Source organism: Apis cerana, linkage group LG1 (genome assembly GCF_029169275.1).
Source record: "Apis cerana isolate GH-2021 linkage group LG1, AcerK_1.0, whole genome shotgun sequence".
In the NCBI taxonomy this organism is placed as follows: Eukaryota; Metazoa; Arthropoda; class Insecta; order Hymenoptera; family Apidae; genus Apis; species Apis cerana.
In genome coordinates, this window is record NC_083852.1 from 16136423 (window position 1) to 16156029 (window position 19607).

The following is a 19607-nucleotide window of genomic DNA, read 5'->3' on the forward strand; positions in this document are numbered from 1 at the left end:
TCGCGTATTTAATCATATCTTTTATCTTCTTTGGTTTTGGAGAATTCGAGATGGAATAAAGAAAATTAAAAATGGGATCAAATATATCGTAAATATCGATTCCTTTCTTTGACTCGATAATTTCATTTTGACAAATATTGTGAGTTATACAATTGATTAGTGAATTCTTTGTATTGGAATTGCAATTGGATTGGATAATTTTTTTTCTTTAACGAAGATTTTTCGTAGTGTGTAAATATAAGTGTAAGTATGTGATACATGTTTTTTTTTCTAGAAATATTTATAAAATAATTCGTACAATAATTCGTATAATATGTTATGTTTTTCTTTGTTGTCTTTAAAAAAAAAACATCTAAAGATTTCGTTAGATTCGAAAATCGATGATAAAATATTAAGAATCTTACCTGACATAACAGCCCATTAAATGTAGGAACAAGAAATTCCCCTTAGTGGTCCCGTTTTCCAAATTCGTTTCACTAGTAGACTAACGGTTGTCGTTCATGAATTGGACCGAAGGACACCGGTCCTGGCCTATTTCTGGCTCTGTTTGAGTATACACAAAGTTGATCGAGTCAATTTAAAATATAGCAAAAATTTTATAATCGTTTTATAGATATTTTTAAACAGACATTATCGCTAAAGAAGAAAAATAAAAAAAAGTTATTACCTTTACCATAAAATTCTCTATATAGTTCATATTAACATTTTATTTTTCAGATATAATGATTATTCGATATAAGAAAATTTCTTTCTCTCGTACTACATGGTATTTATTTTAACGGAAGCTTTAAACTTGCTGCAGGTTGCGATGACATAATACGACAGCACAAGGCCGCCTGTCTCAGGGTCACCGCACTTTTGGCTTGCAACGAGTTGCTTTGGATCGGCACGAGCGCCGGCGTACTATTGACCGTGCCAATTCCCCATATAAAGCCATCCACTCAGAGGATGTCCCAACCACCGATCGTGACTGGTACGTATTGACGTCACGTTCAATCGTTTATAATCGCCGCTCATTGCTTCCGATATAATTAGAATCTGGCCACTGTGCGAATTGCTTCGTGGCTTCATCGCGAGTGTCCGCGACGGCTCGATCAATCATTTGCAAAATTCATCCCTCCTCGTGCATCTGCGTAAACCAGTGTAATAAATTTCCGGAAACGGAGCCTTTGACGTCGTTACCAGGCTTTCAATCTTTGTTACAATTTAATTTCGATATTTGTGATACTCTGTTGCAAGCAAATCAGAGCTTCTGAACAGAGGGATAGATGTATTTCGGTCGTTTTTGAATTATTCGCACGAATTGTGCCACGTGTACGAGCTTAAAATTCATTTAAAGGGAATCGAAGGAGATGATAAATTTGGAATATTTTGTCGATTGGCAACAGATGTTTCTTGGATTCTGATATTAAGACTTATTTTGTTTTTCAGGTATTCCTCATGGACATACCGGACACGTGCGTTTCCTCACTTGCGTGGAAACGATAACCCCGCCAAAACCAGACCCGCGTCCAAAGGTGAACAGATACTCTCTGAAATCTAACAAAGCACAACAGAACAATATCAATCGTGGAAAACTGTTGGTAATATCCGGTGGAGATGGTTACGAGGATTTCAGAGGTCCACAGGCATCCGCCGAGCTGCAGGCTGGTCGTGAGGATTCGACCAATCATCTGCTGCTTTGGAAAGTGTGATCTGATCTGGCACGGCCCTCGGTAAGATCGATTGAAAACAATTGTTACCGTCAAATTGTTGTGCTCGATTTATGCTTTCAACGTTGAGATTATATGTACGTACAGATTTCATCATTAGAAATGTAAAACTCGAAAGAAACGAGAAAAATTTTATAGGATTCCGTGGACGATGATCCCGGGGTCTTCATACCTTCCGCCACGGCGCTCTCTTTTGTTATCCTCGATGATATCCCTATTTCTTCTCTAATGAATACGTTTTTATCGTAGAAATATGATCATTGCAAAAGGCGAAAATTTACATTTTTCCACATTAACGGGAACAAATTCCATTTCGTTGATTTCTAAAATTCTGATTTTACAGGTAAGGGCCGCATTTTATTCGCATCGGCACGACATGCCGTGGGATTCATTGTTGCGTGTGCAATTCACACGTAGTCGGGTCCGTCATTGTCCGATCGTGACTGTTCAGGACGTGTTCGCCCGACGATTTTTCAGGGAACGCGGGAAGGTTCTCTGGTTGATTTTGGCCGAATGGATTAAAACCAGGATAAGGGAGGTCCGTTATTATTAAGGTGTCAAGAAGCAAACGGTCGTGGAACCAATCTAGATATGTTTCTCTCTGATCTTTACGTCAATACCGACAAGTGATCAGATCTTTGCCATATAATTTATTCGACTCTGGATCGTTCTGCGACAGAACTTGAAAATCGGTTCGCTGAAATCGAACTCAAAACCAGACGAATATCTCAAGCCCTCGCTTGCTTAGACTATCGTCAAAACCCGTGAAAGTCTGATATGTATATCGCTTGAACGTGATCTGATCGTTTTGAATTTCGTATTTGATTTCAGAAAATCGATTCCACGCAAATTTGTACTTTTGCACCGGTTTGAAATAGAAAAAGTTGGCTTCCTCTCGATGACACCGGCAATTAATTCGTCGGCTGATGATTCAGTGTGTCGATACACTTCGATATTTTCAATAAAGAAGAAGAGTATACGGATGAATCGTATGTGATCGTATATACGCGTATTGATTCGCTCGCGTATCCCTGTTGCGTCAAATGTATAATATTACACGTTGGAATTAAACATTGAAACGAAATGAATTATTACGATACCTGGAAGAGCGTTGAATCGAGCTTATACTACGTGACTATTGGCCTAAAAATATCATAAAACGTTAGAAGGGAGCTAATCGAGTTAAAAGTGCCAAAACGAATTTATCATTGTCCATCGATCGACGTCTCGCGCTCGACAAGTAGTAGACGCGCAATAACATAACACGTTTTATTAATTATTCACCGATCGTAAGAAAATGTGTTCCATGTTTAATCGCTAATGGAATTCCAGTGAAAATTCTTTTTTTCCTCGCAGCTCAGACTGGACAAATATTTAACCTCTGCCGCGAATCAATTTATTTCGGATTGGAACGTGATAATATTGTTGTTATTGTTAGTCGAGGAAATTAGAATCTATATGACCGGATAAAGGAGATTAGGAACGATCGAATGAATGTTCAATTGTTAAAAGGGAGGCGAAATTGAAATTTGTATTCGATAAAATTTGTCGTCCTTCCATATTTTTTTATTTGGGCGAAGAACGTTGTTGAAAGTAGAAGAAAAAAAAGAAAAAAAAAGAAAAGAATTATTAAAAGCATAAGAGAGATTGTACAAATCGCAATTCGAATAAAGAAGAATTTCTTCAAAGATAATCAATTACTCGAGGAAAAATTATTTCGTTCGTTTATATATGTATTAAATGGTACAAAATTCGAGAGGCCAATTCGCATAGTTTCCCCTGCAGTACCTTCACGGTACTTCTCCATACTTTTTGATAGTTATTAAGCTATTTATACACCTCCCGCGTGTTTTATTCGCTTCAATTTACAATTAGAGTAATGATCTGACTTTTTTACGAGTTTGAGCGGTTCGAGGATGTATCAATCATGCGTAATTAAACATACAGCGTATTTGACAATAATTAATTGATATCGAAATACTTGACATAGTCTTACGCAAGACCAAGTGTTGCGTTCCACGATAGAGATCTTGATTTTTATGATGTTTAATCGTATCTTCGATTTGCGCACTTTCGCCCTTATTGATTTTTCGAAATTGATTATTTCCACACGAGAATTATTCGCATGTCGATCGGTTCCTTGATAAACTAAGAAAGAATCGCAAATTTTTCAAATTTTGCACTTTTAATACGATGATTCGTTTGAAAAACCGAGGACATTTTACAACTTCGGATGTTACTTTTTGAATGTCGATTCACGAATCTTCTTCCATTCATTTTACCAACTTTAGATCTCTCACGGAGCCAAGGTTAGGTGTTTTAGGGTACGTATACTTTGGGGGATTATTACGAAGCTGTTTGTTGATTGTAAGAGATATTGTAATAAATTACGAATTTGTCATCCTTCGATCATGAAAATTGAAAGAGAATCGTATGGATGTGTTGTTTAAATATATATGCAAAAAGAAAAAAAAGCATGAAAAAAAAACATAAAAAAAAAGTTTGTTGAAATGTCTCCAAGGTCTGTTGTCGTTTTTTAATGGAAGAGCCGAGCGAACGATTCAAATGCTTCAAGACTGATTCGAATTACTTTAATGAATTCGAGGCTTGAAGATTGGAAATGAAAAAGGCTTTAAACACCATGATAAAATTCCTTTCTCCATTAATTAACAATACTTACACTTAAGACAAAAATTTTGAAATCTTTTCGATAAATAAGATTTTTAATTTCCATATAGCCTTTTTTATATCCACTCTTCAATTCTAATCGTACAAACATTCATCACATCCTCAAACATCGATATTCCGCCGAAAAAGATTCAATCAAGAATTCGACTTCTCTCTCGACGGCTCGAAAAAAAAAAAAGAAACAAAAACGATCACAAGATTTGCTCTACGATCATCACAGAGAGACAGAGACATCTTTTCGATGTGTACATAATTAATGTCGACATACCTGTACGTGTGATAAATCATTGTTCGCAAGCCTATTCGAAACAAGGTAAAATCTGTTGCAAGTGGAAAATCGTTGACCGCGTACGGGGGCTTATATTTTGTTTATCAGTGTGATTTCTATTATCGTAGAGAGGCGTATATACAGTGTTTTCGCGCGTTTGAACTCGTGAATGAACGGGAATAAAATTGAGAAAAGAGAGATATATTTGCCTTCGACCTTGCGTTCGCCTCGCGAGAATCAGTTTTCTCGTGAGACAATGTTTGGTGTCATATCGTTTCTTAAGTATCAGTGACACGTGTGCTTGGATGGGATGATGAATCGTATGAAATGAGAATGGTGGTCGTTTCATTAGAAGAAAAGAGTGCATCGAAGGAATGGACGATTTTTTGGTGATATTATGCCTGTATTGAGAGGAAAGGACAATTGTTTCGTCGTTAACATAGTCGAGGAATGATATAAATGATGAAATTTCGTTACGATTTGTGTATTTTGTGAGTGTGGAATTGAACAAAGATATTATAGATCATTGAGTAAAATGGGATACGAGTGAAATGGAAAAAAAAAAAGAAGTCGAATTATTATTTATTGTATAGATACTTAAGGTATACGTGAAAGTACGTCAGACGTATCACCGATTGATACTTGTGTACGAATGAATCTGTGGTATATTTCTAGTGTGCAATACAACTAAACATAAAAGGTGTCATGTATTCAGCAACGATCGCGTCCCGTAAGTTATTGATTAATTGTTGTTAAGTGTCTAGAAGCAAGAGAATACGTAATTACGTATGAAATATATTTGTATTATATGTACTCCTTCCTTTCCATTCTTATTTCGTTCTCTTCCGTGCATCCTTCTTCACGTTTTTCACGTTTGAACACACTCACTTTCATTTACGAACAGTAGAATCGAATAAAATCGTGTTTCTTGCTAATGTACAATACTTTAGAGATCATTTTAGATCGATTATTTATAAGAATTGAATATTGACAGAAAAATAAAAGCAGAATCCGTTACGTTATTTAAATGAAAAATTTGAATTTGAGTATTAGAATATGTATTTAAAAAAAATGATTAAAATTTATTAATAATATTACATCGATACAATAGAAGATGATAAGATATTTATGAGTTACACTGGCTACAGTGATAAAGTCAGTAACAATTCATGGTAACATCATGTTAATCACAAGATTATTGATTAATCTATTTGTATACATAAGTACTTTTATCAGTGTATATCTTTATAGAAAAGAAAAAGATATATATAATGCTCTTCTTTCTTAAATTCTATTTACGGAATTACATTGTACGGTAAAAATGTGCCTTTAATATTTAATACTTTGGTAAATATCCATTCTTTGCTCTTTTATCGTAAATTACTGCACGCTTGCATTATTTTATTGACTAGACATTATTTATTCAATTGTGATAGAAATGTGTGTCGATATCATTGGTGGTTTTTCGTTGATTTAGGTTTACTTAAAATATACTTCTTAATAAACTTAAATGGTATTATTTTTAATTATGAGTATACTCTTATATAAGAAGAACATTTTAAGTCAATTTTTACAATTTCTTTTTTCAAAATACCCGGTTGAAAAAAAAACGACACTCACTCTCACTTGCAAACTGCAAACGAGTAGAGTCTTCTGTATTTTACTAGAATCGGATATTTTGTATAGAATCTTGATGAATTTCTACAAAATTTATAAATGGTAAATACGACACACGCATCATTGCGACGATAATTTTTTGGAATGCTGTTTGCTCTTACTTTTTTAATACAATTCAGTAATAAAAAACAAAATAAGAATCTCAATTTCGATACATCTGATATACATCTTTTACAAATTTTGTGCAATTTTGTGCAATCTATTTTCAATATAAAGTATGATACGTGATATATTTTTCTTTTTCTTTTTTTTAAGAGTCAATTAATAAGAAGAATATTAAGATATATGAAATTACAACGAATAAAATGATCTGTACAATGGATCATATACAGTGACATGGAAATTGAAGAAAAGAAACAAGAACATTCGAACACGTGAATTGTACACGAAAAATCAGCGAGGTATCAATCTCAACGCACCTGATTTGTTCCTCAAGGACTCACTGTACAATCTTGAAAATTCCTCGGAGGAAACCATTCCACTGAGATACTTGAACAATAATTGAATAAAGTATCCTTGGATTCATTCGAGGGAAAAAATTTCAAATTTGAATGTATCTTGTCCCGTTAAAAAAAAAAAGAATTCTAAATCTTGTCAGATGAATAAAATGGATCCAAGGATACGAAAGAGTATTAATAATAACAATAATAATAATAACAATAAAAAGAAGAATAAAGTGAAGGATCAAATACTCTTCTGATCATTAGCCAAAACAAGAATTCTTAAAATTTCGCGATAATTTCGATAACATTTTGCTGTGCCTTGAGTACATAATTTTCGTCTCGATCGAATTTCGTTTAATCGTATGCGTACACCGAGCGAAGATCTTCCAACGTTCTCGAAGAGTGTGCAGCTCAAACCTGGCTACCATCGTGACTCTTGAGCCGTTTCAGGAAGATCATTCGCTGAAGCTTGTCTCAGACCGACACCGCCACTAAAGGAGGATCGTGTTCCTCGCTGACGGGTGTTGAGGGTGCCTCGGTGATCGGGGTCGACGGATCACCACTGCTGCCCTGGTGGTCTGTGGTAGTACCTGTCAGGTGTTAGAGAGTCTATTTCAATCGGTGATGGAATCATGAACATCGAATCTAAGATCTGATAAGAGGAATAATACCACTCCACGCCAAAAGTTGTTAATCTATGAGGAGAAACTGATCGGTATGATAATTGCATTACAAATAATTGGATTTCAGTTCACTCGTTAGATGAGAATTTTAAAAGATTAAAATTATTCTTTCGATTTCTTTTGGCAAAGGAGAGATGAATTATAACGAATCAAGGATGAATAAGATTAGAAAATAGATTATAATAGATCACATTGTTTAGAAGATGAAGGAATGGATATCGAGTGCAATATTGATTACGATAGCGAGGATATTATAAGTCACGATAGAATAAAAAATGATTAAGGAACGAGGATGACGTGTTACTTGAAGATTTAACGAATGATGAATTGTTTAAGGATCGATTCAATTATCAAAGTCTCGTGTAAAAGTCCCCTAATTGTAGCTAGACAACGAAGGAATCATCGAGAGATGAAATAATCCTTCCCTTTATGCATCTTTACCGTATAGACCTTTTCATTTCCTCGTTGCACGTGCCATTAGATAATCGTATAATACGTGATTTCTCGGATGAATACACTTAGAAGTTATGTTACACCTTGGAAACCAGAAATAAATGGAGCAACTATCCTTCACTTTTTTTTTTTTTTTTAGTTGTTCGATCTTTCAAAATTAAGACAATGGTTAATTGGAAAGGTTCGATTGTAGAATGCAGAATAAGTCACGCAATTGCGACGAGTGGTATCTTCTGTTTATTTCAATATGAAAATAATGTTAAGACAATAATTAGCTAATTAACATATTAACAAAATTAATGTATATTATTATTAACACAGTATTAAATATTATATATAGCTAATATATTGTTAATTAACACCGTATAATATTGAAAGGAAATAAATATTGCGCACGATTAATCTCATATCTCTACGCGATTGGTCCCACTTGCGTGACTAATTGTTCCCATCTCCTCTAAATACGAAAGTTGGGTTTCGGATTGACCAGACTCACCATTGAACGAGCTCGACCGGCTTCTTGCTGGCCAACAGATCTTGCACAGGGGTTTCAGAAGGCGGAATCTCGGCCGTGGCATCCTTAGCAACACGTAAATGTATGGATCCAGGGTGAAGTGAATGCAAAGGAGCACGTCGGCGGCCAGGTGAAATATACGAATCAATTTTCGCGCGAGTATCGCCTTCTCTGGCAACTGCATCGCGAATTGTGCCAATGGAATGGAAATCTGTCGAAACAAAGAGGCGATAATTTTTGTTAACCAATGCCTTTCTATTGTTGTCATTTGATTCTAATAGATTTGCAATTCTATTGAGTTTTTGCGGGGAATATAAATGCGCCATTACTGATTTTATTTCAAGTGATAGTCAATTATCGATGCAACACCATTACAAAATATAATAGATCTGGTTAACAATTGCTGTCACAAGTTATAATTGTATAATTGAGATAATTTTATTAGCATTTGTTTGAAACTACACTTCATTTACAACAACAACAATAATAATAATAATAAAATTGTCAATTAATGATACAATTGCTTGGTAAGGAAACATCTTTTAAAATATATAGATTTTTTCCAAAAGAATTCAAGTTATTTCAATCTTAAAAAAATTATTCTACTTTAAATAATGGAATACCAAGAGTCGTGCTATTAAATCGACAAATTAGAACAATTATCTTATAACTTGTGATTCATTTTAATTAATAAAATTAAAAATTCCATTGATCATCGTTCGTGGAAATTCGGTTCGTCTAATCGAATTACGAATTACGAAACAATCCCCCGGAATCAAGCCTTACAATTAAGTAACATCGCTAAAAACGAAGAATGAAAAGTGTCACGGTCACGGATAGTATCAACATCACACCCACGCGATAAAGGTCAACGACAGAAATACACTGTCGCCGATGAAAGAACGCGATGGAAAATTTTCGTTCGACATTTCTCGAAATCTTTCCACATCCTGTTCTGTTCTGCAAAACCATTATCGATCGTACGTGACGATATTCCAAACTAAATCAATCGCGTTTAACCTTCGTCCTGGGCGCCGGAAGTGCGTCACGTTCGCAATTTTGCGCGAGCTAATCGTTACATTATTTTCCGTCGTTCGTACGCTTTCAAGGCGCTCGCTCGAGGAACGGGAACTCGAATAACCCGAGTTGCAAAAGTTCAGAGGAGGAACGCGAACGTGAACCGCGCGACTCGAATTGTATGGAACGTAGGAATCGGGGGAAATTTACACGTCGCGCGAGGAAAACGCTTTGGAATAAGATGCTGAGCGGATAAGGAGATGGAAATGGGGGAATGCTCGTGAGTATGCAACCGCCGTACCACCGAGTGCATTGTTCGAGGCGATTGTATTCTTGCCGGCAGGATACATACATCGTGATTACATCGAATTAAAAATTCAGGAATGCGGGAGCTTGAAGCAATGATAATGATCCCTTCGGAATTACACGAAATTATCCTCGATTTGCGAATCTTATGCCTTCTTCGATGCTTTATTAAATACTATTCGAATACTGTAATTCAATTTTTATTCAATTTTCTTGTACAATTATCCAGAATTTGAACTTGGGAAGAACTCAGTTGAAGAAAAGTTAAAATTCTTTCATTCTTTTTACGAATTTTCTATTGAGAAACTTTGAATTGATTATTATTTTATAAAAAAATATATATATAATATTTCTGGAGAATTTTGAAAAGAGAAGAGTACATAAAAATATTTCTGTAAATATCCTGAAGATTACTTTCGTTTTTTAAAATGATCTTAATATTATAGAATAAGGTACGTTCTAACGGTGTTTTATACATCTCTTCACTATTAAAATATTTAAATATGTGTTTTCTTTAATCAAAGCTAAATAAAGATTCTATTCTGATCCATCGATATATTTAGCATGACGATTACCACATTAGCATGACGGTTCCTTTTATTTCTCTCATCCAAGGAAGTAATTAACATCAATTAACGTTATACATATTAATTGCACTAGAAGGGAATGAAATTGAATTAAATATCGTTTGATCACGAATTATTAAATGGGCATCTAAGGACGATACATGGTGTGGAATAAAAAATATGGATTCACTTTTAAAATCTCGTCACGACGGATGGCAAATTTTATTGATGTTTCGACGACGTAGGAGCAAATACTATCATCAAATAAATCTCTAGCAACCTCGTCACGTAAACGCTATTGCTTCCATAAAAGAACCGGAAACTCCTCTCTCATAGACACTTCCTTCTCGAAATGTCATTAATATGTCGTTAATTATGAAAATATAAAATCACTGCTTTTATTTCGATAATTAAACAATCGTATTGAAAGAATTTGCCAATCGTAATGATTGACAAATTGAGATATAGAATTATAAAATACCAATCTTTCTTGATCTTTCTTTCAAGCAAATTTTTAATTTAGCCAAACGTTTAAATTTTAACTTTTTCTACCGAAAGAATATAATAAATAATAAGATTTTTTTAACGAACGTATTTATCCAAACTATTCGAAAGCGGATGGATTGAAAGTGGCGCATTTCACGAATTTTAATTAGCTTGCCAAAAAGTCTCGAGCGTCGTTTAATTGGCGAAGGTGTTCCGGCTGGGAGGAATTAATTCAATCAATTACTTCCATCGATCGATCGCTTACCATTTGCGGCATCCAGCATACGACGAACGATATCGATAGCACGGCCATCAATCTTGCGAATGCCCTTTCCTCGGCGGTGGTGACGATTTCCGGCGCTGGCCCCGTCACTGTCAAAAGTGGTTTCGCCCTCGAAGAGGATCTCGTTACTCGCCTGAGGACGCCAGCCTTGCGACTTAGCCTGCTAAGCGCCCTGGAAACGGCCAGATTGCACCAAACTATCGACAGGCAGAGACCCGTACCTAAGAACCATTAATATTTACAAGATAAATCAATCAATTTTCACGTTTCGTCGAATTGAATATAATTTAAAAATTTTGAAAGGAAACAAAGGAAAATCAATTAGATAACTAAATAAAATAAAGTTTCGAAACTAATTTTTGTACACAAGTTGTACGCAAAATTATCATTACAAGATATAAATCTTTTTTTAATTTCCTTTTTTTGTTCGAAACGGATGTGGTTAATGATTGACGGTTCAAGGGAAAAAGGTTCCAATAATCAAGGTTTGGCCGCGTTTAAATTGCCATACGGTAGTCGAGACACGTTCAAGGATTTATCGATCCCAATAATGTTCTATACTCACCGAAAACGAACCAAACATACGCGTAGGCGATATCAGCTGGCTCGGTGGCTTCCCTGTACCGTACGCATCGTTCACCTTTGTAGTACACGCCAAAACCCATCATTGGCATACTTGTCAATGCCAGGGCGACCAACCAGAGCACCAGCATGCAACGTACAATCATTGGGTACGTCACCTGCTGGAGAACACATGGGTGTCACAGATTGAGTAGCACAATAATCGGGGAATAATATTTTGTGAGAAATAAATTAGTCTTCAGTGAGTAGTAGTTAAATTACTCTATTCGTGTCAATTTGATACATTGAAATAAAAGGCAATCTGTTTTTTAGATTAATGTTTTATTTAGGAATAACATAATTTCTATTTTATTCCTAAATTTAAGAAAGAAATTTAATATTTTTATTAATTAATTATGTATATTTTCGTTCTATTGATTTTTTTTTTATTATTGCGTCAATTTGACGTCGAGGAACAAATTAAATTGGACTAAATGAGGGATGGAAGACGGCTAAGCTGATACATTTTCTCTGCCATTTGCTATTGATTGTATCCTTTCAAGGGATAGGTGTTTCACAATCTAATTATATTTTATTATATTAATTTGCAAGTGAAAGAATAGGAAACAAGATAAAAAAACGTAACAAAGTTAATCATAAAATTAATAAATACACAATTACTAATTAAAAGAACAAACGTATAAATTTATCTACACACGATATACCTTTTAATCGGCGCACCAATTTTTTGATTGAAAGAAACAGCTGCATATTACACAAATAGAGCTAAATAATACTTTTGATTAGACATCAAGCCACGTGTTTATTTTGGACACGAAATTCCATCGATCATTGCTCAACGCAAAGTCAATGAACTTCGATGACGCGTGGCGAAAAACAGACGAAGAATATCGATTCGATTCTAATGGACCGCCAACGATTGTTATAATGAGCAATTGAATACAAAGAGTGATCCGGTTGGATCGAAAATCAGATAGAAACTTATGAATGGCGATCAAACTTTGTACATATTTTTGTTTTTATCCCAGACTCGTGCATCTTAAAATAGATGAACTTCTAATTTGCGTCACTTTCAGGATCGTTGATCTGAAACGTTGTTGACTATCTTAAATTTTATTTTAGATAGTTTGAATATAGGAAAAATGCGGCAAAAGAAATCACTATGATATCATTGTTTTCATCATCGGATGATCTTCGAAAACCAAACAAAGCAGAATTCGCTATTTGCAGAACGAAATTCTATATCGTTAAGTCGAATTAGTGCAAATTATCACGTCATTTGTTATTTGATGAATATACTTTTGAGATTATGTTCTGACAAAGAACATCTTTTGAAGAAGCTTGTTTTGATATAATTATAGATTGATATAACTATTTGGTCTGTAATAATAGAGTAGAACAAATAGAGAAAATCTCAAAGAAGTATAAAGATAATCTTCCGTTATTTTCTTTAAATTTTAAACCATAAAATTCATTTATGATTTCTAGAATTTTTTTAATCCTCTAATTTTTTTATTAATACAAAGAATATATGAAATATTCGATTTTTTTTTGGTATTAATGAATTGATCTTCTCTGCTTCTTTGTAATTGCAAAACAATGTGATGTATAGTTACTTGAAAATTTTAGATATATTATATATTACTATATATATATATTATATATATAAATATATTACTAAGGAATTTTTGGAATTGATTCCAAAAATCTTTCATCGAATAGGATCATTTTTGTATATCCAATTTTATTTGATTGATTTGGGATAGTGTAAATTCTCTTTAGTGCTTGACGCTTATTTATGCTGTGATATAATTCTTCTCACTCATCTCAAACACGCGAAATAGCAAAATCCAATTAAAAAAGAAGAAGAAGAAGAAGAAATAAATAAATAAGCTACTATAAATAAGACTACAGTATATTCAAATATATTCGTATTCGAAATGATACATTTTTTTTATACTCTTCGTTATTTTTCATACGAAAGATTATTAACAGGCTGATTTATTTATCGTATAATATCATATACCTTCATATTTACGCATGAAGCAAAGGTAAGAATATCATCCCTCACAAACTTGATAAATGTGTTTCTCGAAAAATGAAGGGATGAAACCTTCCACTCAGGATTTTTCGTTATTCTTTTGCGGAGGTGGTTAAGTGCTTTCAAGGGAGAAAAAGGTCTATTCACAGGAGAAACTGGACATGTTTGACACATAGACAAAGCAAAGAAGAAAAGAAACACTGTAATTGTACAAGTCTCGTATCCTCTTTATTATACTCTTATTTCTGTCACTTTTATCTTTCGAGAAAAAATTTTCAATTTCAAGACCCTACGATAAATTGTTTGTTTAGCTAATATTGTTTCAATATTTGCAGAATAACTGAATTTCGATAGAAACATCTTGGATATTAATAACATGAGGTTTTTAACACGAAGAAATTTAAAAATTTTGAATTGGATAGATGGATCAACAAGTTCCTATTAAAAGTTCCTAAGATTCCTATCAAAGAAAACATTGTTAAAATCGAGAAATTGGATTGGAAATATTACAAATATTGAAATATATGAAAGTGGGGATTGAATAATTTTTTTCTTCGATGATGCAACTTCGATGATAATGAAATGTTTGGAGATTTTTTTTCTCTTTATACACAAGATATGAATATTTATCAATGTTTTTTAAAAATAATATATATTTAATAAGAAATGAAGATTATAATTTAATATCTGTGAATAACTGTGAACTTAATGACTAAATAAATAATATAAAAGAACCAAATTGAAAAGTTAAGTAATTCTTCATATTCTTTCTTTTTCTTAATTAAAATCAAAGAATATAAAATAATTTCTTTTTTTTTTGAAGCTAACGGAGAGAAGACGAGCAAAAACATCGTCTATTTATCTAGTTAACAACAGGAAACGAATTTTCACAGCTGTGTTTCCATTTTATACGAGAATGTCGACACTTGATACATATATACCTACATATATACCTCATTTCAATACAAGCGAAAATCTCACGAACCATAATTATAAATTTCCTTCAGAAAGAAAAGATGTTATGCTAGATAAAGATAACCAGGATAAGCATGTTCAACGATAAATAATCAAACGCGATGCGTAATATTTTATCGCTCGAACATTGCTATTCTATCACAAAATTAAAAAAAAATTATGATTGAATTTTTTTTTAATTGATAACATATGATATATAAAAATATATAAATTTTTCTATAAAAGATATAAAAGATATTAATATCAAGCAATATCTATATATTACTAATAATTAATTAATTATGATTATCGAAAGTAATGCAAGATAAGTTTGTGACGTTATTGTATCAACTATTAATATGATTAACTTTTAATTACTATGATATATATAGTATTGTTCACAAAATCATTCTAAAAATCATTCAGGCATATAACTTTCTATAAGATTACATTAACCTCACAATTTTCTCCTCTCCCACGCTTAAAGTATCAAGGACACGTCTTCTCATGTTAATTGGCTGCTAAAAATAACTGTAAACTAGTCCAAAAAAAATCTTATGATGTCATAATTCAGAATTATTTTAAATCTCATACATTTCATTGTAAGGAAGTTTGTAAGGAACGAAAAAATTTATAAGGAATTTTAAATCTTGTGTCTTATGTAATATATTTTATGGATTTTCGTTCAAAATTAGAAATTGGGACAAAGAAACGAAATATTAATTCCTCGCGAAAATGCACACTGTAAATTACTCGTCGATTCTGTACATTCTGTATCCGTCTCGAACATAATTCAACGAGCTCGTTAACACTCTAATTTTCGAAGACAGAGGTTCGCGTAAAATCATCGAAAGATAATTTTACGCATTGCCCAATCGTCGATCCAGTTTACTTTGGCTGGATGGTCTCGCCATTTTCACTCTTCTACATTTTTATCAAACTTAAAGTGAAGCCCAAGTGTCGTTAAAATGTCGTCGAGATTTCCAAGCTATATTTGGTATAGAGAGCCGATCCAGGCGCATTCGAACGTTACTAATCCTCGGTTCGTCGACTTTATAATCATCGTTTCGTATCTCTGTATCCTTGAAGTCGCTCTATCAGGTTTCGAAAGGTAAAATCTATCGTGTTACAAATTTTAGGGCGCTCAGGGTATTAGAAGTGTTCCCTTGGAGTGGATGCTAACAAGAAGAGTGAATTTCCTAGTTCTCCTTTCAATCTGCTTTGAATCGAAAGACTGATTGTGGTTTATTTTTACGATTGGAACGGAAGTAATGGTGACGAAGTGAATGAAATTTATGAACATGTCCTCATGCTTCTTCTTCTTTTTTTTTTTTATAAATAAAAACGAGGAGTCACGAGTACGTATATAACGTGGAAAAATATTGATTGGATGAAGGAAATCTGTATTCATATTTATTTAGTTAAGTAAGTTAATTGTGAGTTATAAGCGTGGAACTTTTATACACAAGTATGAATAAGTGGTTGTAACTTATGAAAATTATTTCAATTGATAGTTACAATGTGACTGTACATCTATATGGATCATTTAATAAGGATAAAGCTACTTTCAGTTCTATTTATTTATTTATTTATTTATTTATTATTATTATTATTATTATTATTATTATTATTAAAGATGTTCTTTCAAATTTCGCTATGATTTTACAAGATACTACGTGTGTGGATACACGTATTCGTAAGAAAAAGGCTCAGAATGAATGACCATTCAGTGCAGAAATACGGTTTATATTAATTTCACTGACCCCGAATCTTCTCCATCTGCCAAGAATTAAGATACGTGTTGAGTAATTCCAAAAACTTGATAAATCTAACTAAATACACGATCTTTTCTCTTGTATTATTTTCTGCAAGAAATGCATAAATGTATCATCGCGTTATTTTCAAATTTTTAAGAAAATATATCGAAATAAAAATTGAACGCAATATATCATTTAAATAATCTAATGAAATATTGAATGAACAAAGTGTCGATGATTGATCGATGTAAACGGTATAGGAACGACGCGTGTCCATATTTGGGTCACAATATGGGTCAATTTTTCATCGCGACGCAACCAGTACAATTGTATTCAAAGACGATAAAAACACACGTGTCTTATTCCCAAGAGAAGCTACAGTATCAACATGGAAATCAATTTTTTCCTAATCAACCGCGAAATAATTAGTTGCTCGTGATCACGCGTTCTCTTCTTCTCGGAAATAATTTAAGGACTTTCGAAAGCTGTCAAGTTGATATATCATTATATGTGGGAAATTTAATATTCGTATCGCCTCTTATTATGACCTATGATCCCATTTAATCAAACTTCTTCTCCGCAATATTTAAATTCTCGAATTTAACGGGAAAAAATTGCAAAATTTAAAATAATCGTACTAAGAATAATTTAAATATTTTGAAACAAAAGATTCAAAGATCGTTATGTTACAAGTATATTAAATTTGCTCGAATTGTAAATAGACAGATGGAACATCGATTAAAAGAACAAACAGGATATACATTTTGGTAATCCAACTGCATTAGAAGCACTTGCCTCGCAGTCGGTTTAAATAATTGTTTCCGCTGCGTTTTAAATGGCGGTAGATTGACTCAAACGGATCATTGGCTACATCGAAGTGACAGAGTTAATATTCGTATTGTCTATACCAATACCGTAGATACATCTCCGGATTCTCAAGAATTTTAATACGGAAGATTATGATTCCGTTAACCGAGCACTGTTTGCTGTTTTTGAGATAAAAAAAGATTAATTCGTTTAATTTATTGGTTCCAAATAAAAAGATACTCTGTATTATTTTTTTAAATTATTTTCTAATAATATGCATGATTGCTTATATTCTATGAAAGAAACGCGCTCAAGTGTTTCGTGATTCATATCCTCAATGAAGGATCTTTCAGTGTTAATGTTCGGAACCTTATGAATGAATTTTTTAATCATAATGTGGCGTATTAAATATACAAAGAGGTAATTGTAAAAGCAGTTAAATAATTGGAAATTTATTTATAATTTATGATGCAAGATTTATAAATTCTTCTTCTGGAATATTGTTGCAATGAAGATAGGTTTAAAAAGTTTGATATCATGATTCTTCTAACTGTGCGTATAATATGAATAAAGAATTATCCAATTCGTACTAATTCCAAATAATATCGTTTATTGAAAAAATGGGTCAAGTCCATACCAACTAGATGTATACGTCCAAGTAACGTGACTCTTATCACGCATAGATAAAAAACTGTGATGCTAGTTTCGGCTATGTTTCCATGACGTTTTTCTCCTGTTTATCTCTGACATGACGCGTAAAATTTCTTATTTAAATAAAATCTAATATGTATCATGAATATCGAAATATTTAATATCAAATTTGTATGATATTTCAATCATCAAATTGTGCAAAGAATTCGCGAAAGTATGAAATTTAAATGTTATTAATTTTCGAGTTAAATTTTCACAACATATTCGTCAATTTTTAACAATTAAATTAGTGATTGTTTAAAAAAAACTTTAATTTACATCTCTATTTATTTGTCTCTCGCTTATAAAAAATATTTACCGCCACATTCCCATTCAGACTCGATGCGAGAATAAGCTATCATGAATATCAATGGCCAGTTGAGAAAAACAAAACCTTTTTCGGCATAAAAATTTAATTCAACGCTTTCTGGTATGCATATATTATTATTCTCAAATAATATTTTAACTACTCATTTAAAACTTTACTGGAATTTAGTTCGAAATAATATGAAAACGTTAGATGAGATACGAGGACGGGGAGGAAAAAAAAAAAAAAAAGAAACATAAAATGAAGGGAAAAATCTGGTGATAAATCATTGTAAATACCGAAACTAATGTTGGTCCTTCGTTCATAAAGGTTTATCGAAGATCTTGACTTACCTTCTGATAAACGAAGGGCCTAGTCAAGGCTAGCCACCTTTCAGCTGCCATTACGATGGCGACACAACCACTGAATAAACCGAAAAGCCTCCACACCACGCGAAGAGAGCAGAATCCTCGAGTAGATATCACGCTGCCCACATAGATCGTGATGTACATTTGCACCAGCATCCCTAACAATGCGACGAGATCGTTGATCGCCAGGCAACGTAACATCAACAAGTGTTTTCGATTTCTTCTCTGAAACAATTTATTTCAATTACATAATAACTATTTACTCGGATCAGTTACTCTTCGTTTCCAAGAATTGTTTTTATCTTTTCATTACTTTGGCATATTGGACTTATTTTCTCTAAATTTATAATAAAGAAATTTATCACGCATGTGTTAAATTTCTTTATTATCCGACTGATATATATCTATTAGTCACCGACAAAATCTCAGTTTAATCTGTTTTTACAGAAAACAAATATTCATCTGAGTATACAGATAAGTAGTATTCATTATGATTACTATCGATTATCAATTAAATTTCACGGAATCACTTTATATACATTTCGATAATAGTACAACGTAAATAACTTTTCTCTTTTCATACTACCAATACATGGAATGAATCATTAACGATATATAAATATGGTTAATCGATCATTATTTCCATTCATTTTTTAAATAAGTAGGTAACACCGTGTAATATATATTTCTTTTTTAATTACCTTATCACGATGAAAAAGAATGACTAGAGCAGATATGTTGCCAATCACACCGGTTATGTACACAAGTGTAAGCACCACCTGAGCGGCGAAAGTCACGTGTCTCTTTGACATCAGTACAGGGTGAGATATTAAAAGGGGAGCGATCCGCGTCGAATTAATCATCGGCAAGGTTTCGTTCCAAATCTCCGTCGAAGTGAGCGACATTTTCTGACGACTCTCGTTTCTCCTTTACGCAATAATCGTCGATCGATATTTCACGCGTGTGTATCTTATCCAATCTATGAATCTCCAAACAATGTCCAAT

At 33.1% G+C, this 19607-nt stretch overlaps 2 protein-coding genes across 15 annotated transcripts in view; one reads left to right on the top strand and one right to left on the bottom strand.

Annotated features, from left to right (window-relative positions):
* LOC107994259 (rho guanine nucleotide exchange factor 17) overlaps positions 1–5481 on the top strand; it is a 126612-nt gene extending 121131 nt beyond the window's left edge. For 7 of the 8 annotated variants that reach the window (XM_062076981.1, XM_062077009.1, XM_017051063.3 and 4 more), the window contains 3 exons: positions 803–973; positions 1432–1715; positions 2056–5481. In XM_062076981.1, the coding sequence (XP_061932965.1) occupies positions 803–973; positions 1432–1694 (434 nt within the window). In that variant the 3' untranslated portion in view covers positions 1695–1715; positions 2056–5481. Of the gene's footprint in view, positions 1–802; positions 974–1431; positions 1834–2055 lie in introns of those variants that run through there. The other variant, XM_062076996.1, reaches the window with a different exon arrangement.
* LOC107994263 (prostaglandin E2 receptor EP3 subtype) lies at positions 87–19507 on the bottom strand. Of its 7 annotated transcripts, none has more exons than XR_009830572.1 (7): positions 19304–19507; positions 18588–18827; positions 11662–11836; positions 11079–11317; positions 8421–8649; positions 405–543; positions 87–270 (listed from the first exon to the last, which is right to left on the bottom strand). XR_009830572.1 is itself a non-coding variant. In XM_062077189.1 (6 exons), exons 1-6 carry the CDS (start codon positions 19505–19507, stop codon positions 485–487), a joined length of 1146 nt encoding a protein of 381 aa, XP_061933173.1. In that variant the 3' UTR covers positions 87–484. The 7 variants fall into 7 exon arrangements, 5 of the variants coding, with proteins under 5 accessions (XP_061933173.1, XP_061933166.1, XP_016906572.1 ...); XR_009830571.1 differs by having other exon boundaries at positions 11662–11839; XM_062077189.1 differs by having other exon boundaries at positions 87–543.
* Between the last annotated feature and the right edge of the window lie 100 nt (positions 19508–19607).